This window comes from Stenella coeruleoalba, assembly GCF_951394435.1.
Source record: "Stenella coeruleoalba genome assembly, chromosome: 5".
Lineage (NCBI taxonomy): Eukaryota > Metazoa > Chordata > Mammalia > Artiodactyla > Delphinidae > Stenella > Stenella coeruleoalba.
In genome coordinates, this window is record NC_137150.1 from 132,048,167 (window position 1) to 132,067,011 (window position 18,845).

The 18,845-nt window shown below is 55.0% G+C and overlaps 1 protein-coding gene across 5 annotated transcripts in view; it reads right to left on the reverse strand.

Moving 5' to 3' along the window:
• URB1 (URB1 ribosome biogenesis homolog) overlaps positions 1-18,845 on the reverse strand; it is a 65,088-nt gene that overhangs the window by 25,939 nt on the left and 20,304 nt on the right. For all 5 annotated transcript variants that reach the window (XM_079921645.1, XM_079921642.1, XM_079921643.1 and 2 more), the window contains 13 exons: positions 17,965-18,102; positions 15,333-15,506; positions 14,627-14,756; positions 13,768-13,884; positions 12,484-12,596; positions 10,491-10,610; positions 8,974-9,090; positions 8,371-8,509; positions 7,466-7,636; positions 6,245-6,438; positions 4,258-4,506; positions 2,794-2,973; positions 522-1,377 (listed from right to left, as the gene is read on the reverse strand). In XM_079921645.1, coding sequence (XP_079777771.1) covers positions 522-1,377; positions 2,794-2,973; positions 4,258-4,506; positions 6,245-6,438; positions 7,466-7,636; positions 8,371-8,509; positions 8,974-9,090; positions 10,491-10,610; positions 12,484-12,596; positions 13,768-13,884; positions 14,627-14,756; positions 15,333-15,506; positions 17,965-18,102 — 2,698 coding nt within the window. The remainder of the gene's footprint in view (positions 1-521; positions 1,378-2,793; positions 2,974-4,257; positions 4,507-6,244; positions 6,439-7,465; positions 7,637-8,370; positions 8,510-8,973; positions 9,091-10,490; positions 10,611-12,483; positions 12,597-13,767; positions 13,885-14,626; positions 14,757-15,332; positions 15,507-17,964; positions 18,103-18,845) is intronic.

The window sequence follows — 18,845 nt, forward strand, 5'->3', positions numbered from 1 at the left end:
GGGGTGCTGTTACTTTTTAAAAACATCTGTTATTGATGATATGAAGCTATGCAGCACAGAGGCAAAGCAGTGCGTGAAAAATCATTCGTACACACGATAAAAATTAAATTGAATTGGAGGTGATCAGGAAGTGCCTTGGTCCTGAAACCCAATGGGTGGAGAGAGAAGAGAGAGCGGGGCCCAGCCGAGTGCCACGGCTCAGCACGGACCCACCAATGCTCCCAATGGTGGGGAGAGGGGGACGGGGCAAAGGACCATCACCCGCGCTACTCCCTCAACCTAACAAGACCCAGCCGGGGCCGCTCCTTCCTTGGCCCCCAACGGCCATAGCTACCGCCCACCGCCGGCCCCAGCTTCCCGTGGGTAACTCGAGGTCGATGGGAGCTCCATCCTCAGAGCTGGGTCAGACATCGGAGGAGAAACAGAACTAAATGATACCTCCAGAACGTGAAGTCCCAGGGCTTAAGGGTGGACACACAGTTCTCAGCCCTCCTGGCTGCCCAAACCCACCCTTCCTGTACCTGCTGCGGGGCGCGTGAAGTGTTCCCGGGTCCTGCACTGGAGGTACACGCGGACGACAGGGAGGAAGTCGTCCAGGGCCTCCTGCAGGCAGAGCCCCAGGCTGGCCCGCCTGCACCACCGCTCAAAGCGCAGCAGGTGGGGACGGCTGTGCTGCAGGAGCAGGGCCGCGGTGCCCAGGGCCACCGGCGTCCGCCGGGCCAGGCAGTAGTCGAGCAGAGCGACCCCGACTGCGGGGGCCAGAGCCGGCTCTCTCTGCAGAGCCTGGAGGAGCACGGCGTCCAGCTCGTCCACGGCCAGCGCGGGCAGCAAAGCCCCCAGGCCTCTCACGTACTCGGAGGCCCGGAGGAGCTCGCCGCTCTGCAGCTGCTCCTGGGGGCGGCTGGTCAGCAGCTGGACCAGGGTCTCCCCGAGAGCGTTCAGATGTCTCTCCTTCTGGCGGGACTCAGTGGATCGCTGGGCCACCAGGTGGGCCTCGGGCAGGCTCAGCAGGGCTAGGGTGACCTCCCGGAGCTGGGAGCCCTCCATGTACGGGTGCAGCCCCCGCAGGGCTTCAAGCTGAGGAAGGGCCTTCGGCATCAGCGTGGCTGCGCGGGCCCTCCGCTTCCGCAGCTCCTTCAGGACACTCTGGGTGATGGCCTCTGAGTACCTGGCCAGCAGCCCCAGCTGACCAAGGCTCTGGAGGACGGGGGCACTCGCCACCAGCAGTGGAAGGACCCCCGCGCTGAGGTGGGCCGCCAGGAGCTTCACGAGGACGGGACTGAGGGTGTGCGGGGGCAGCGCGTGCTGCTCCAGGGCCAGGTACCAGCCCTCCAGCGTGGGATGCTTGAGGATGGCCACGAGCACCTGCTCCAGCGTCTGAAACACAGTGACAGGGCACAGGCCTCACCCACGGCCCAGCCAGCAGCTGCCACTGAGGAGGACGGAGAGCAGGAAGCAGCTTTCCTCAGCCCCAGTGCCCCTCTCAGGGGTGCCCGCAGCACCCCAACCCAAGCCCAAAGCTCTTCCCCCATCATAACGCACCTCCTCCCCTGTACAACGACGGGGCCTGGACTGTGACCCGGTCAGTGACCCCCAGACCAGCAGGAAGCTGACGGATGCAGCCTGAATGAATTTACCGTGCAGTAAAACTGCTCTCCACAGCCACTCAGGCAGGGCCGGGCCACGCAGAAATGCCAAAATGGGATGACGATCAACTGTCTCCTGGTTTCTCCCTAGCAGCCCTGCCCTCCTAAATAAATCTGGTTGAGGGACATGGGTACCACCCGGCCACCAGGGCAGGGCTACCCTGGCTTCGGAGAGGCTCTGTGGCTGGGGAAGATGGGTAGGGGTTAAACGATCCAGAACTGAAGGTGAAACTGCGTCCACTTCCAGAAGGAGGCTGGGCCTCGAGTGACCCCCTGAGGAACTAGCTCTGACCCCAAGACTAGTTTAAACCACTGAGCAGAGAGCAGCCGAGTGTGCTTTGCTGGATTAGATGATGACTTGATACAGCCTCGCTGAACACGATTCCTAGTCAATGAAGTCACCCAGTCCCCAGGGACAGAAATAAATTTTTTTCCTTATTTACTCTTCAGGAAGGAAAGAGGAGCCTATCACACTTTCCAACTGAGCTTTCCCAAACAGAAAGAAAAACAGAAAAGAACACATCAGGAGTGCTTTGCCCAACGACTGGTTGGTCTTGCACCAACAAATGCCCCCCCAAGAAAGCCCCCTTGGAGATCAAAGGAAGGGAGCCATGCGTTCGACTGTGAACTGAGGAACATGCCTGCACCCAAACCCAGTACAACAGGTCAAATGGCAAATCGTGAGAAAGATTCGGCCTGGCCCCAGTTCAAGAGCTGACTCACGAGATTGCCGGCAGGAGAGGAAGGCTCACTCCTCCCCAGGCAGTGTGGTCGCTGTGTGTGTTCACGAGGAAGGGCCCCGCCCACTGCCCAGCCTTCGCTCAACATGGGCTGCAACGCTTTAAGAGGAAAATACGCAGTCCGAGTTCTCAGGACGCTCACGGCACAGTGGGAGGGAAAGTGCTCGCAGCAGGGCAAGTGTGAGCAGAGAAGTGACTGGAAAGATGAACGCCCCAAGTAAACTGTGCTTCTCTCGGGGTGGGCGGGGGATGGTGCTCAGGGCCTCCTTTGGAGTTCTCTGCATCTCCCTACTTCCCTGCAATGAACACGTACTTGCTTTTAACCAGAATGGAGGGAAAGCCAGTGGCTGTGACCTCACAGGAAAAGGCGAACCGGAAGGAGACCCAGGGAGGAAGGGCGGCGGTACCTTGTCATCGGCCAACTCCAGCGAGGCCATGGACTCCACGTCCAAAAAGAGGTCGGACTCAGCCTGGGCGGCCTGGCGCTTCTGCTGGTTCTGGGCATCCAGCTGCTGACAGTGGAGGACCAGGTGCCTGAGGAGGTCCAGGAGGAAATGCAGCAGGGGAGGCCCCGTCCTCCTGCCCAGCTGTGAGGACCAGACACACACGACCCTCAGGCCCAGGAAGGGCTGACAGTCACCAGAACACTGACTGCCGCGTCCCCCCAGGGCCAGAAGGGGAGAGTTGCCAGAAACAAGAATCAAGGAGGGAAGCAGGCTAAAATGGCAACTCCCGGTAAACTGCCAACAACCTCAAAGTCATTTCTTTTTCTTTTTTTCTTATAAAAGTTTTTAAAATTTATTTATTTATTTTTGGCTGCGTTCGGCCTTCGTTGCTGCGCGTGGGCTTTCTCTAGTTGCGGCAAGCAAGGGCTACTCTTTGTTGCAGTGCGCGGGCTTCTCTTTGCGCGGGCTTCTCTTGTTGCGGAGCACGGGCTCTAGGCGCGTGGGCTCAGCAGTTGTGGCACATGGGTTCAGTAGTTGTGGCACGTGGGCTCAGTAGTTGTGGCTTGCAGGCTCTAGAGCGCAGGCTCAGTAGTTGTGGCGCACGGGCTTAGTTGCTCTGCGGCACGTGGGATCTTCCCGGAACAGGGCTCGAACCCGTGTCCCCTGCATTGGCAGGCGGACGCTTAACCACTGCACCACCAGGGAAGCCCTCAAAGTCATTTCTTAATAAGACTTGTCCTCCTAAATCTTGATGAAACACACAGATTTATTTTGACCAAGATGAGGGAGAAAAGCCCACCTCAGAACCTAAACCAAGGGACTTCCCTGGTGGTCCAGTAGCTAAGACTGCGCTCCCAATGCAGGGGTCCCGGATACAATCCCTGGTCAGGGAACTAGATCCCACATGACACAACTAAGAGTTTGCCTGCCGCAACTAAAAAGATCCCGCACGCGGCAACTAAGACCCGGAGCAGCCAAATAAACAAATACTAAAACAACAACAACAACAACCCTAAACTAAAAATCCGTAAACCACCTCAGGGACAGAAGGCCCAACAACGAGCCGCCGAGTTAAAACTTATAAAGGCAGAGGGGACGCCTGGTCGTGCCGCGGACCTGCTCAGCCGGGGGAAGGGCCCCGCCCGGCCTCAGCTGCCCCAGCAACCACGTTCAGCTGCGCGTGGCTCCCGGTCTGAGATCTGCGCCTCTGCCCCAGGGAGAGGGCACAGCACCCGGAGCCGAGGCTCCCAAACCGCGGCCCGCTCGGGGCCCTGCACACTGGCCACCGCCCTCCCCGTGTGCGGACAAACGGGGCGACAGGGGGGCCCCAGGCCTCCATCCACACCGTCACTCAGTGTGGACCCGACCAGCAGAAGGCCACACTCTCTGCAGGTGGCGAAGCCAGGGAGCGGGGGCAGCGCTGACCTGGCCGAAGTTCTCCACGGTGCTCTTGAGGTACAGCAGCAGGTGTCTGGCGGAGCGCAGGGCCCGGTGCGTCGGGAGGTGCAGGAGGGCAGCCCGCAGCCGCCCCTGGACCCCCTCGTCCAGGAGTGGGAATGTGCCCGGGCCCTGGCCCTGACCTTGGCCCTGGCCCGTGTAGGCCATCTGCAGCAGGGCACTGAAAGAGGAGGCTGGGGGGTCCGGCGGAGCAGGGCTGCCCGACGTCTGCAGCGCCTGGGAGACAGCAGGGGAGGAAAGAGAAAGATCGGCACCAGGGGCAAAGGGCACAGGGTGCTAAAACAGGGACAGGGCGACATGCACACAGAGGGACGTTTCACAAAAATCACCTACTGATGCTACTACATCTAGGTGACCCTGTGGCATTTGATTCAAGTAAAGTCCCAACACGCTCAGTTACATGTACTTTCCTAGCGTGTGTCCACGTGAGGGCACTGAGCCGGGGAGGTATTTACACGCTCTGGAGAACAGGAGTCACGCGGCACAGAGACAGGATTCTACTCACAGGAGTCACTGTGATTAATCCCTGGAAACTGGGAAATGCCACCCTGGGAAGGAGCCGGCTGGGGGAGCTGCATGCCTTTCAAAGGCCTCCCCCGGGAGGCCGGGAGGACGAGAGGACGTGGCCAGACGGAAGATACGTTCCTGAAGTCATTCCGTCTCCAAGTGGGTCATTTCTTCTAACTTAGTTCCCAAACTGCCTTCTTTATTCACCCCACATGGCTTTTCTTGTTATAACTCCAAACACTGTTTCCTAAGGCCAGTACAACTAGGCTGCATGGTACCCTGAAACTCAGTGGGGCTCGACCCTGGACCAGCAACAGCATGACCCGGGAACTTGCTAGAAATGCAAATTCCCGGGCCCGCCCCAGACCTGCTGAATCACACGCCCAGCGACCACGTCTGAATGAGCGTCTGGGGGATCCTGACGCGCCCTCATGGGTGAGAACCACCGAGTGCCTGACTCCACGGAGTGGACGCTTACACTTGGAGCACCGTGCAGCACAGCACGGACTGCTAACACCCACGGAAGCTGCTGTGTGGCTCTGACCACCTCCTGACCACGGCCTGTCAGGTGGGGAAGGCGGCGATAGCTGTGATGGGCCTGGGCTCTGGAGCCCAGAGGCCCGCCTGGATCCTGAGTCTACCACTGCCTGGGGGCGGAACTGCTCTGAACCTCAGTTTCCCCACGTGTACAAGGAGGATAGTTAAGTCCAAACCCCTCTCTGAGTTGTGAGGATTAAATGGCGTAAAATACGTGTGATGCACTTAGGGATGAGGCCCTAACAGACCGTGAACGTGCAATCGACACAGGCTCCTGCTACCAAGTTCATAAGAGGAAGAGGTCCTCCCTAGCTGCCTGCTTTCTCAAGCGCGGCCACAACTGAGCGAACACACAAAAGCGCACAACGCAAAGTGAATTTCTTGCTCCACCAGCAATCCTAAGCACGCTGCATCAGAGCCAAACCTGCAGCGCCCCTTTTAAGAATGCCGCCCCCACCAGGAGAAAACCATTTCTTTCTTTCTTTTTTCACTTTCCCGTCTAGCAGAGCGTAGCCTGCTAGCGGCCTTCGGGTCTAACCGCTGAGCATGCCAAGTCTAGGGGCCGCTGAGGTGTGCAGACGAGGGCCGTGAGGCGAGCGCGCACAGACCACTCCGGAAGGGAGGAGAAGGAGGCCCCGCCCCCAACCCCAGCCTCAAAGCCCAAACGTGCAGCCAGCGGCGAATTCGGTTCTGCTGCATCGCGGAGCCCCTCGGGGTCTCGTCACACTAGCTGAGCGGCAGAGACACCACGTGCCTTCCTCTCCTACTCTGGGGAAACGACAAGGTGATGAGCGTTCACCCTGTTAAGCTGTGAAAGCTACACAGCTGGGGTACAGCCCGCTGCGGCCCACAGGGAGGAACCTCTGGGGGTTTCTAGGTTTCCGCAGGAGTGGTGGTCGCCGCAGCTCACCAAGGCCTCTCGGGCTGGCTCCGGGATCCAGAGGCTGTAGTATCCGTTGAACCTGGACAGCTGACGGCAGCAAGGTGGGAGCGGAGGCTCCAACTTGTCGTAAGACTGAAGCAGAAGACACAGAGCCAGAGGGTCTCTCTGGGTGTGGAGGAGGTCCGTCAACACCCCTGTCAGATACGCCACGATGCTTTCTCCTGCAAAGGAGGGAGACACGGCAGGGAGACGCTTGCTGGGACCGCCCTTCTGTGACCCATCAATAACACCAACTCCCACCCATATTCAAGACCCAGAAAGAGTCATAACCATTCTGTAAGCGATCACACGACCACGCTGGAAGGCAGATGCTACCACTGTAGACCATGCCAGACTTCTATTAAACATACAGCACACAGTCAGACTTCGGGTGCTGAGGCCCAGAAGTGGAGACCCAGGCGCTGAAGAGGTGAGGCCAAGGCCACCCGGGACAGGGACTTGCTTGGCGCAAACCAATCCGTTTCCACTTCCTTGGCACACAAGCCTCCCTTGCAGTTAGGCTGGGACCGCGCGACTCGCTCAGCCACTTCCAGGCCTGGCCAGAACACCCCTGTTTGACTGTCCACTCTCTCTTCCTCTTCCACAGTGACCTTGGAAGCCATATGTTGAGATGGCACAGCTACAGGATGGGAGCAGCCGGGATCCCTGAGCTACCTCCTGGACAACAGCCACCCAGGAGAGCACCTGACCTGTCCTGGACCAGGACACGGTCGAGAGAGAGACCTTTGTTCCTTAAGCCACTGACGCATTGGGGCGTATGTGTTACTGCAGCAAAGCCTGAGCAATGCTGACTAATTACACCACTGCGATCTGTGAGTGCTTTCTTGGGTCTGTGTTGCCTGGATACCCAGTAAGGATGAAGGACTTGTACCTTAGCATCAAGATATCAAGAATAAACACTGAAGAGAAAATACCGGTGTTACAGCAGGTGTCTGTGCAGCCATGCAAACACATTATTTCAGACTCGTCCGTCAAACGCCCCATTTCCCAACAGCCTAGCCAGCCCCCAGAGTCCTACCCCTGCACACTTACTTCTACCGGCTGTGCAGCTATCACTTTGGTGGGTCTGAACCCCTGCTGCCTTGGGTTTTCAGCAATTATTTCCAGAGCCCTTGGAATCCCACCTCCTACCCCACAGAGACCCAGCTGGCCTGATGCAGCCACAACATTCTCACTACACACAGGTACCTGCTTCACTTTCTGTTCCAAGGAGCAACTTATTCCTGGCTTCCAGGGCAGCGGGGACCACAGCACTGAACGGGAACGTGAGCACGATCATGTCTTCATTCAGTAAGAATCCAACCTCCTCATCCAAGCCTTCGCTGCCCTCCACCAGGACATCCACCATGTCGAGAACATCTGAGGCAGAAAGATGGGAATCCCACAGGTAGGGCAAGCAAGAGGACGTTTGCAAAAAGAGGAAAAAATAAGAGCTAAACTTCTCTTGGGGGAAAATGCTTAGTGTAATGTTTGATTCTAAACAAATAAGGGCATTATCTATAAAATCTTAAGACCTCTGCCAGACAAAATGCAGGACTATCCAGCTCAGGTAGTAACAGGTTGAAGTTTCCTCGCGTGACACTGAGAAGCCCAGAAACTTTAACCTGGATAGTCATGGAAATAAGCCAAAATCTGAGAAGCTGCAGAGCATAAGGGTTGACGCACAGACTAGGGCCAGAGTGTCTGAAGTCAAATCCTGACTTTGCTACATCCTCGCTGTGTGAGGCTGAGCAGATTGCTTAACCTCTCTGTGCCTCAGCTGCCTTGTCAATACATAAAATGAGGATAACCCCCCCCAATTTGGGGTTGTTTATGAGGTTACATGAGTTAGGATTTATTAAGAGCTCAGAGCATCACCTGGCACAAAGTAAACACTGCACAAATAACAACAACGCAGCAAATAAGCCCTGCACCTATTTCCTGTTACATAAACAAGTAAGGGGATTTCCAATTCCAGAGGCGGCTGATCTCTGATGCAAAGAAATGGGACGTCTGCCCTCCGCACAAGGCTTCGGTGCAATTCTGTTTTGCCTCTAATATGCCACCATGGCTGGCTCTTCAGAAGCCCGAGGAGCGCAGGGAGCGGCACCCACCGTCAATGTGGGAGATGGGAATGCTGACATCATCGGCGTCCTGCCGCGTCATGGAGGCCTGCAGGGCGCTGGCTTCCTGGACAAAGTCAGACGCTTTGTCCGTGTATGAATAGGGATTCGCCACCAATGTCAGGAGAACCTGAGCATTAAAGAGTCAAGTGGGAAATATTCAGATGGTCACACGTGAAATGAAAAATGCCCCCAAATGTCGCAGATAAAATAAAGGGAAGAGCGAAAATCTTAACAGGCCTTCAAAGAAAAATAGTTTTTCTGCAAAGTTTTTAAAAAAAGAACTTTTTGTTGTAGATTTTTTTAAAATATCTCCTTTTCACATCAGGCTATTGCTTTTAATACCGCTCTTAGTGTACCACTAATCCCTCCTACAAAAACAAACGCCCAAAAGGAAGTTAACAGCACACAGTGATACAGTCCTATTTTACAGATTCTAAAACTAAATCGTTCTGACATCTCAGCAAGAATTAGGCAGTGAGTCAGGAGGAGAGGCCTCTGGGCTCTGGCACATCAGAAATGCCTTAACCATACTGAGGGTCACTTAGGACGCCGTCCTGAACGTGCTTCTGTACGTGGGAAATACGTGCTCACGCGTTCCAAAAACTGAATCACGGCCTCCTGGTTCTCCTGCTCGGTGTCATCCAGGTGTTCCAGCCACAGCTCCAGCTCCTGCCAGGTGTGCTCAAACACCCCTGTGTCCCGCAGGATCTGAAACATCAGGGAAGAACCCGCTTTCCGTGGGTCCTCTGAGACCACGGAGCACAGAGGGGGTAAAAGTTCCGTCCAGTTTTATCCTAAAAGCTGCGCTTCAGAACAACCCCCACTGTCGAGGGAAACGAGGAAAAGAGGTCGCTCTGGGCTCGATCAAGGAGAACACAGTCCCTCGTCTCACTGCTGCTTATTCCTCTCCTTCAACTCCTAAATAATAAAAAGGGAAAATATCCCAGTGCTACTTGAAAGTCTGCTTTCCAACCTGGGACTTGACTCCTCCCAGCCACTCAGCCCTCAGCCTGCATGAAATTCTCCAGGACAGTGGCCCAGTCAGGCCGAATCTTCTCAACGTGGCTTCTCAAGGCCCAGGCCTGGGCCAGAAGCACCACCTTACTTCTGTTCTAAGGGAGCAGAACGTGTTACGAGGCAGGACTTGGTTAAATGACATCCCCAAATGGCCCGACGACAGAACTCGGGGTCGCAGCAGCCCCTCGGCACGAGCCCTGCACAGAGTGCTCCGAGGGAGAGCCTGACGTGCCATTCCACCCACATGCAGGGAGTGATCATGAAATCACACCTGCACAACCTTGCAGAGGTCACGACCTAGACTTTCGCGTCCTCCACGCAGCTCAGGCGAGGTTGAAGGGTGGCAAGACCACTGGCACTTCAAAGGTAAAATCTCTGTGCCCTAAATACAATGAATGTGATTCTTCTAGCAACCTGCCCGGCCCCGGCCCTGACCAGGATGTCTGCTGCCCAGTGGAACCAAGGAACTAGATCTCCTAGCGCTGCAGCAAGACCTGACGTAGCCCTGGAAAATGAGTTCAAGTGTAAGAAAGAAGAGACGCCAACAAACTCCTCATTCCCTTCCGCTGACTCTGGCGACACCTGTGCTGTGGGTGACGGCTGCGGTCAGTCGCCAGGGCCCTGGAGGAGGCTGAGTCTGGAGCTGAGGGAAGAGGCATCGCCTATTAAATTGTTCCCCAGAGGGCCGAAACCTAATGTTTACTGAGTCCAGAATGTGCCAGGCATGGTCTACTATTTGATCACACGTAACCTCCCTTGCAATCCTACGGTTTTGTTATTCCCGTTCACCACGAAAAAGCTAAGTTCAGAGAGGTTAAGCAATTTGTCCAGTGCCACCCAGGAACAGCAGAACCAGGACTCAAATCTTGGAACAGGACTTCAAAGCGCCCGCTTTTCCCATTTCATCAGGTTGCGTCTTGGGAACACAGCCAGGTTAAGACAGAATACATTAAAACTGCCATAAAACCTTCTGTTTTTAAATTGTAACAGTCTGAATACATCCTTAATTCAACAACTGTTGACTAAGCATCTACTATAAGCAAGATTGTACAAAACGCTTCTAGAACTAGGAACTGGTAGAAAAGGCTCACCTTCACGATCAGAAGTTTGGTTGATGACTTGAGATGCGAATGGCTACTGGTCACAAACATCTTCATCAGTAAGTAAAACACGGATCGCTTTCCTCCAATAATTTCTGCATCTGGGCCTTCCTGGAGTTTGAACAATAGAATATTATAAACGTAACAAAGGCCGCTGCTTGCTGAGCGAACAGGTACTGCATGCCCAGTGTTCTTCCCGGCCTCTCATCTCATCTCATTTTAACCACCACTCGGCAAGCCTGCCGGGATGCTATGCACGAGGAGCCTCAGGAGTTAGGAGCTCCTCCCACAGCCCCGAAAGCAGCTGTAGTTAACAGCAGTCACCGCAGGAAGCACGGGGGCCCTTCAGGTGCTTCACGTACACTGACTCACTTTGTCCTCCCAACAAGCCTGCGGTGGGGACAACCGTCACCCCCATTTCACATGTGCAGACACTGAGGCACAAGGAGGTGATGGCCGTTTAATGACCGACATGGGGTTCAAGCCCAGGAGTCCTGGCGCAGACACAGCACTGGCTGGCGGCGGGTGGCAGGCGGGAAAACACCCCACCCAGGGCTGCCTGACTCCGTCCAACGCCACGCTTGCTGCATTTCAGCAAGATGCCGGCACGGATATAATCGGTTCCTTACACGTAAGCAGGCCTCTTAACAAAGGCTTCTGGGCTTTGAACACATGGCGCTCCAGATTCCCAGCCCAGACCCCGATGCATCTGTGTCTCCCTGGAGCGTCCCCGCAGCCCTGATCTGAGCACATGAGGGCTATGGTTCCCAAAGCCCAGCAGACCCATCTTAGGAGCAAAAAATGAAGCATGGGATATAAACTAATACGTTAATACCAGTTCTTTCGAGGTAAGAGGCCTCTGTTCCCTTTCCAACTAAATCCTCAAGACCCCAACGGCCCAGTTCAGCTGGGGTAAAAAACTAAACACCCCAGACTCATCCGTCATCTCACTGGGGTCCTGGCAGCGACCTCACGGGGGTTGTCAAGTTGAGAGCAGGGTCTGGGCAACGCTGCCTGGGTCCAATCCTGGATCCCCTACTTGCGGCCGGGACCCCACGGAAGCCTCCTAACCACTCTGCGCTCCAGCTGTCTCGTCTGTAAGTGGTGATAAATGAGACGATACATGGCACACTCGTGCCGAGCCTGGCATTCGGTAAGTTCTCAGTGAGGACCGTCCTCAACCATGAGGCAGGCAAGCCTCGGAAAGAGGACTGAGGGGAACACAGAGGTCCCAGGGCCACGGTGTTCTTCCACCCTCTGGAAATAGCACCTCTGAAAGCGCCAGGGTACGTTTCCGCACGACTGGCTCCATACAAGGACTCAAAGAAGACGGTAAGCCATTAAAACAAGTCCTCTGAGCTACTCAGAGACACATGCAGACAAGGCTTAATTTGGCCTGGTCATTTTCCCTCTTTGGATAGAAGTGACATGGCGTCCTGTGTTTAAATACAGAGGTAAATATCTGTTACATCTTGAGTTCCCTTTACGATTCAACATTATGTTCTCCAGAAATCCTAGAAGACATTAGCAAAGACACAGAAAACAACGCCAGCCATCTTTACTGATTTTTCCACCAGCCTCAACCCTCTCGTGGCCTGGTGTCTATTCCCATCTCTGTCTTAAGTCCTTCCAGGATGAGGACAAAGGAGAAGGAAACGTATTTTGTTTATTTCCAGAAGGGTTTTTAAAGGACAAGAAGAATGTGAAAGAGTCAAGAGAAAAAAGGAAAAAAACTCCCAACACCCAGCAATAATATCTTTTCAGTAAGGATAGCTAAGCACCTTACTTTGCAAAGCAAAGGGATTCCTGGTTCACAAATCAGGACCTGGCCTCCGCTCTAGAGGCTTCTCTCTAAAAGGAGAACCGTCAACGTCTTCCTTCGCAACCAGCAGTCAGGGTTCTGATGCAGCTAGAGATTCCCAGGCCAGAAAGCCAACAAGCCTGCAGGTGAGCTAACAACACAGGCGGGGTCACGACCTCCTACCTGGGCCTTTAACCACAGAAACTTGCTGGCGGGCAGTGCCAGGGCCACCTTGAGAACAAGGTGCTGCAGGGTGACAGGCACCTCCTCACGCAGGCCCTCCTCTGAGATGACGCCTGTGGGTGGGAAAGAGGAAGACAGATGAGACATCGGGGGTGGGGGGCGGGCGCGGGGGCCCAGCTACTGCCGCCCTGGCCACGAGGATGGGACAGGGAACTGTCCAGGGAACTAGGCAGAAGATGTGGGGGTTCCGCCCGTCCTTGTCCTGTGGTCACCCTGACACAGGCTGTGCCCAGTCTCCTGCCCAGACACCTCACTGACACATCCCCCCCGTCCCAAGGTCTATCCAAATCCTTCACCAAAGAGTGGGGGTGCTGTCTGCCCTTCCCTGCACTCGGCCCACATTGACCTCTTCCTACAGCTCAGAGCCCCCAGTGCACACTGCCCTCCAGGTACAGTCTCTCGTGAGTGTGACCCCTGGTGCGGGGCACAGGCCTTGCTCCCTAGACGGCAAGCATCTTGTGCACAGCCTGCGGCCGCCTGGGTCTGAGACAGGGTCCTCAGTCTCTGGCCTGATTTCTGGGTTAATCCTTTGCTCACGAAGGACGTGGTACCAGATGTTAAATGGCCACTTTATAGTAAATCTCATATTCTCACAGCAAGAGAACTTTTTGCCTTTAAACCATCAAAAAGTTAACTACAGCTTTTTGAATAGGATTATTTCAGTCGCTTATATAAATTCCAAGAATGATATTTCCGCAAGTCTTCCTCCGTAGGCCCAATTACAAAGTCAGTTCTATTAGACAAACTTTTCCATCAAGGAAACGTGGCCAGACAAGCATAATGTTACTTTTACAAGATGCGGTTTGAACTTCACTGGGTAAAATACGAGTAACCATGTCAGAAGTGCCTGTGCACGAACGGGACCTCCTTCTAAGGGGCTTCATTTCTGCACCCCTCTTCCTCTGCAAAGAGGCTTTAGAATTAACATCACATAATCTCATCTGTCTATCACCCACGGCAGGCAACTCAGCGGGCTGGCTTCTCTCTTCTCTCTTGAGGCTGCCAAGTGTTCATCTGATATCTCCTTAAGGAAGACCAGCTATTTAAAACCCATTGGTCCAGATGAAAACAGCCAGGCTGGTGGATCACACACGCCGGCCACAGTGCCCAGCAGCCTTCCCGGTCCTCGGCGCCGGAGCCTCTGCTCCAGTTTACCCACACTTCCTTCCTTCACCCCCACTGGCAGGACCAGCGGAGGGGCGCCCACCGTCCCTCGAGACGCACCTTTCAGGAGCTTGCTGAAGTCAAAGTTGTACTGCATGACCACGTGCGGGACCACCTTCTGGTAGAGGCAGATGACCTGGAGCAGGGCGGCTTTCAGAAGAATGGTTTCTGCATCATCTGAACCAGAAGTAAACAGCTTGAATCAGGAAACACGCTTGCTCTCTGTCCTCAATCAGTGAGCGATCGAACCACCCGTGACCCATCACGGTCAACTGTATGTGGAACACTGAGGCTGCAGACAGAGCCCCATGGAGCGAGGTTTAAGGAGTCAACGTGGTAAAAATCAAAGCTGTTCAAACAGGCTGGGTCTAAATCCCGATTTCACAGCTGTGAACTCGGACAGGGTAAAGCTACTCTGTCTCTCTGTGCTTCCGCGTCCTCGTCTGAAAAATGGGGACACGCAGCAGTGCCTACCCCTACAGGGCCGCGCAAGGATGAAACAGGACAGAGATACAGACGTGAAGCCCACCACTTCACCAGTGACAAGGTCTGAGTCAACACATCTTATTTCCAGGGGGACCATGTAGCCCACCGCTATCCGCAGAACAAGAGAGAGGCCTCCTCCCTCACGGAAAGGCCAGAGCACATCGCACTCATCATACAAGTTTTTAGAGAGACACAGTGCTTGCATAAATCTTGGGCACATTTCTAACAGATGTTAAAATTCAATGTACAAAAACAAAACACAAAAAACTCAATGTACAATGCCATGCTCATTCTTCTCCCTAAGCAAAGAAGGACACAGGATTCATTCAGAGCCAGAGAGGCCTTCACAAGTCCCTCTAGATCAGCCCCTCTGGACAGGAGGCTCCCAGGCTGCCTGTGTCAGTGGTATCTGCAAACAGAAGAGGCCCCTCACCGCTCTGGGGAGACACGCAGGTAGCAGGGGTCTTGTTGCCCCTTTTCTTTGCTTTCTCGTCATCCTGTTCTGTCTCCTGCTTCCTAAGTGACTGCCAGACCCACACGATGGCATTCAGATCTGGTAAAATCTAAAAGGGAAAACAAAGAAACAAAAAGCCAGTCACCTTTAAAAGGAAGAGAAACAAATGAACTGAACCCACTAACAAGGAGAAGCAAAGAACAGAGGAGAGGGGCCAGCACGTGCAAGTGTGTGTGTGTGACCGAAAGAGGTCCCAGCCTCTGGGAGCTCTGGTTTGGGGTATAATTCCCAGAACTGAACACTGTAAGAATTTGGTGAAAACACAGCACCAATCATTAAAACAAACCCCTGAGGACTTGTTCACTGGAGCCAGACACTGGGAACCAAGAAACTCATTCTTACATCCGGCTGGGGGTACCCAGCCCAGCAAGCCCCTGGCTCTTCCGGGCAGCCACCCGGTCTGCGGACGCCTGGGCTCCCTGCTCACCAGACCGAGCCCCAGGGAGGAAGGAGCAGGCCTCCCATCACTGCAGCCCCAGTCCTTATGGGACCTGAGTCCCAGGAGCGCCCCAACCCCTCCCCTTCACTTCGCACCTGCCCTCTGGGCCCCCAAGCTCGCCTTTTCCCTCTGGTGTGCTCGCCTGTGACCCTGTAAGCAAAGCCCAAGCCTGGCTCCCGGGCCTACCTTGCTCAGGGCTTCTCTGAAGAGCCGCACGAAGTCCTCCATCATCGCGGCCGTGTACACGCCCGACTCCTGCCAGGCCCCTGTATTCAGGCAGTAGTCAATGGTCTTTAAGGCTCTCTCCAAAATGACGGAAATAAGGGACAAAGCTGTGTGTTTCACTGATTTGCTGTCCAGCTGGGAAGAAAAAGAGGTAAATCCGCAAGTGTCTTCAGGCCGCGCTGGTGGACACGGAGCGCCCAGGCCCTGGCCCTCCCCAGGAGCCCGCCGGACCTCTGCGCTGTGCAGAGGTGGCCCGGGGACCCTGCCCACTTCACCTCCTGCAAATGTGACCTCAGCAGGTGCCGGGAGCACAGTTACTAAAGGTGGCGTCCGATGGTTATTCTTAACTGCTGTTCTGTTTTTGGTAACGTCTTCCCTGACCACCACTCGGCTCCACAGATTACCTGCCTCGACAACAGCCGAGATCCCACCGGGACCACCGGCCTCTCCACTTATCGTCAGGTGGAGAGATGATGGGCAAGGGCACCAGGCACCTGAGTCCGGCCAGCCACCTCTAGGCGCACAGCCTCCACCCCAGGCCCCCCACATCCAGACTCTCTACCTGGATTCAGACAGCCAGGAGGGCCTTCAAAATCCTCACTCGCTGAAGAGGTTCAAGAACCTGTGCTATTACCACAAAGGGGGAAAGGCTAGTCCCCGGCCGGTGGCAGTATGTCCCTGGGCCAGCAGCAGCGAGGATGGGCACTTGGGAGACACGTTCGATCTCAGGCCCAGCCAGCCCAATGCCATCAGCCCCAGGTGACTCCCATGTACAGAGAAGTCCAGGGAGCACAAGCTGGGATGCTGCAGCTTTACAGTCTGGTAGAAACAAGGTTTTCTGACGGGCCTTCAGTGTAATAACACCCCAGGCCCCCAGCACTCCAGCTGGCTGGCGTCTCATTTTACATGGACGTTGTACGCTAAAGCAGCGCTACGTTAAATGTCTTAAACCAACAACCACACCCACCCCATCATCACTTCAAAGGCAGGACCCAAACGAGTGTTACACCCACCAGCTTGGAGGGCAAAGCTCGGTCAACAGCCTGAGACCCTGTCTCCAAACACGTTCTTATTTCCTGTTTCTAAAACAAGCTCACTCTTTTCTTTCTGATCTAAAATATACGCCATTAAAATTCTGCAGATAACACCGTGAAGAATACAAGAAAAACGTCATTAAAAAACCCCACGCACTCCTAAGTCCACCCCCCAGACACACCTGTCTCTGGTGTCACTTGTACGAACACACTGTCACAGCTCAGAAAGCGCCAGTGGCGAGAAGGCGAAGCCGTGGCTTCCCCTCCGCTGGCCCTGGGCCTGCACAGGACGGCAGCCTCGGCAGGAGAGGAGGCCACGTGCTCTCCCCGCCCCATGGCCACCCCGTCCGGCGGATGCAACACCTCCTAGGGGCACAACCCCTCTCTCCTGAAACAGCGTGACAGGGAGCGAGACAGCCTTTTATATTCCAGACCGGGGTATGTAGCGGGCTCAGCTCGAGGGGGAGTGTAAATGCAGCCGGCCGGATTGAAACTGTCTTCTACCCGTGAGGAGGCAGCATCAGGACACCTTCCTTTCAACTCTACTTTGCAAGTCCCTGGAATAAGATACCTTGTGCCTCTCACAAAACAGATGGGCAAGCTGGCTGGGGCCTCACCTTGATTCTAGGATTTGGCAACCACAGCAAAAGGCCTTCCTGGCTGGTCCCACCCAGGCCTCTTCCTCTTTACTCCAGCGCCTCCCCACGGCCCCCTGGCCACTCTCAGCACAACCCCTGGATGGGTATCACGAAATGCTCAGTCCCACCGCACAGTCCAGTGAGTCTTCGCCAATTTACGGTAACTGCCCCCCCACCACCGGAGCCGACCCACCACGGCAGACCCTGGTCCAGCCTGCCTGAAGGATGGGGACTCCGCCCACACCGAGGAAAGCCCAGGCCCTGCACTCCTCTGAGCACCTGGTCTCCCCCAGGCGGGTCTTGAGGCAACCTGGGTTTAGGAGGGGCTGGCTGGCCTAGGACCCGTGTACGCCAACCATTCATGGCCGTTCACCTAAGGCCATGATTTATGGTGAAAAATGCAAGGGTCCCTCACAGTGTGGTTTCTGATGGGACTTGGGAACCTTTATGATAAATAATGACATGGACTTGAAGTATCAATTTTTTCCTTGAACATGTCCTCCCCAAACTCCTGCAACAGCTGGTCCTCAAAGTAAATGTTCCCCAGAAAACTTAACACTATTCATTTAACCCACAAAAGAAAGGATTTGCTGGGCAAATTTCAGTCCTGCCCTAACCAGAGCCCCTAAATTGTGAGACTTTAACATATGACATTAGGCTGTAGCTGAGCACGCTTCCCCTCCCACCCTTGGGAAGGCCCAGAGCCATGGAGGGGTCCTGCCGTCCCAGCTCTGTGCTGGAGCAGGGCAGGCACGTGCCTCGGGCCCCAGGGCACCGTCTGCGGGCGAGTGGACCCATGGAAAGCCTCAGAGGCTCCGACAAAGCACGAACCAGTGCATGCAGGCCGGTATTCTCGGCACAGTCCCCAGCACGGCCGGTGGGGCAAGCGGGAGAGAGTCTGGAGGCAGGGTCCCCACTCACGTTCAGTGCTTGGGTGAACATGATCTTATTGCACACCAGGGGCACGGTGGTCACCATCACCATGGCCAGGAGCCGGGGAAGCGGGATGAACTCTCTGGTCTGAAACGCCCGGGAGATGTCTGGCTGGGCGGCATAGATCTAGGGAAGGGAGAACAGAGAATGAGCTGGTGGCGGAGGTTAGCTTTCAAGCCTGAGTCTGTCTAATTGTAGGCACCCAGCAGTAAAGCCGCTGCAGTGAAACAACTCCAGTAATACAGGTCCAAGGCTCGCCACAAGGTCTGGAATATTAACCCCAAAATCCACTTGTTAGAGACAAGTCGGGTCATGAGACTGTTACTGGGGACAGCGACCTTCAAAGGAGAGCCTGGTCTGTGGTCTGGGGAGCCTCTTAAAACCTCTGATGGCAAACAAGTCACTGCTAGAACTCACAACCGGATTATCTACTCACCAGTTACTGCACTTGGCAGGCACCTAACAAAGTATGTCATCTTTTCAACACTTTATGACAACACTTTGGGGTAGGGATATTTTCTATCAAGATAAAACATGTTTACAGATGACAAAACTGGACCTCGATGAGTCTAAGTAATTTCTCTAGGGCCATGAGGCTAGAAGACAGAGAAGTAAGGACTCCCATCCTGCTCTGCGACGGCCGTGCACCTGCCCCTGCCCCTCCGGAGAGCAGCGGCAGGGCAGCTCCCGACAGGGATGGTGGTCAGAGGGATACCGTCACCAAAGTGGGGGGCAGAGTGCCTCCTTCTTGTCCCAAATACACACTGGGAGGGAATTCCCTGGTGGTCCAATGGTTAGGACTCAGCGCTTTCACTGCCAAGGGTGCAGGTTCGATCCCTGGTAGGGAACTAAGATCCCGCAAGCCACGT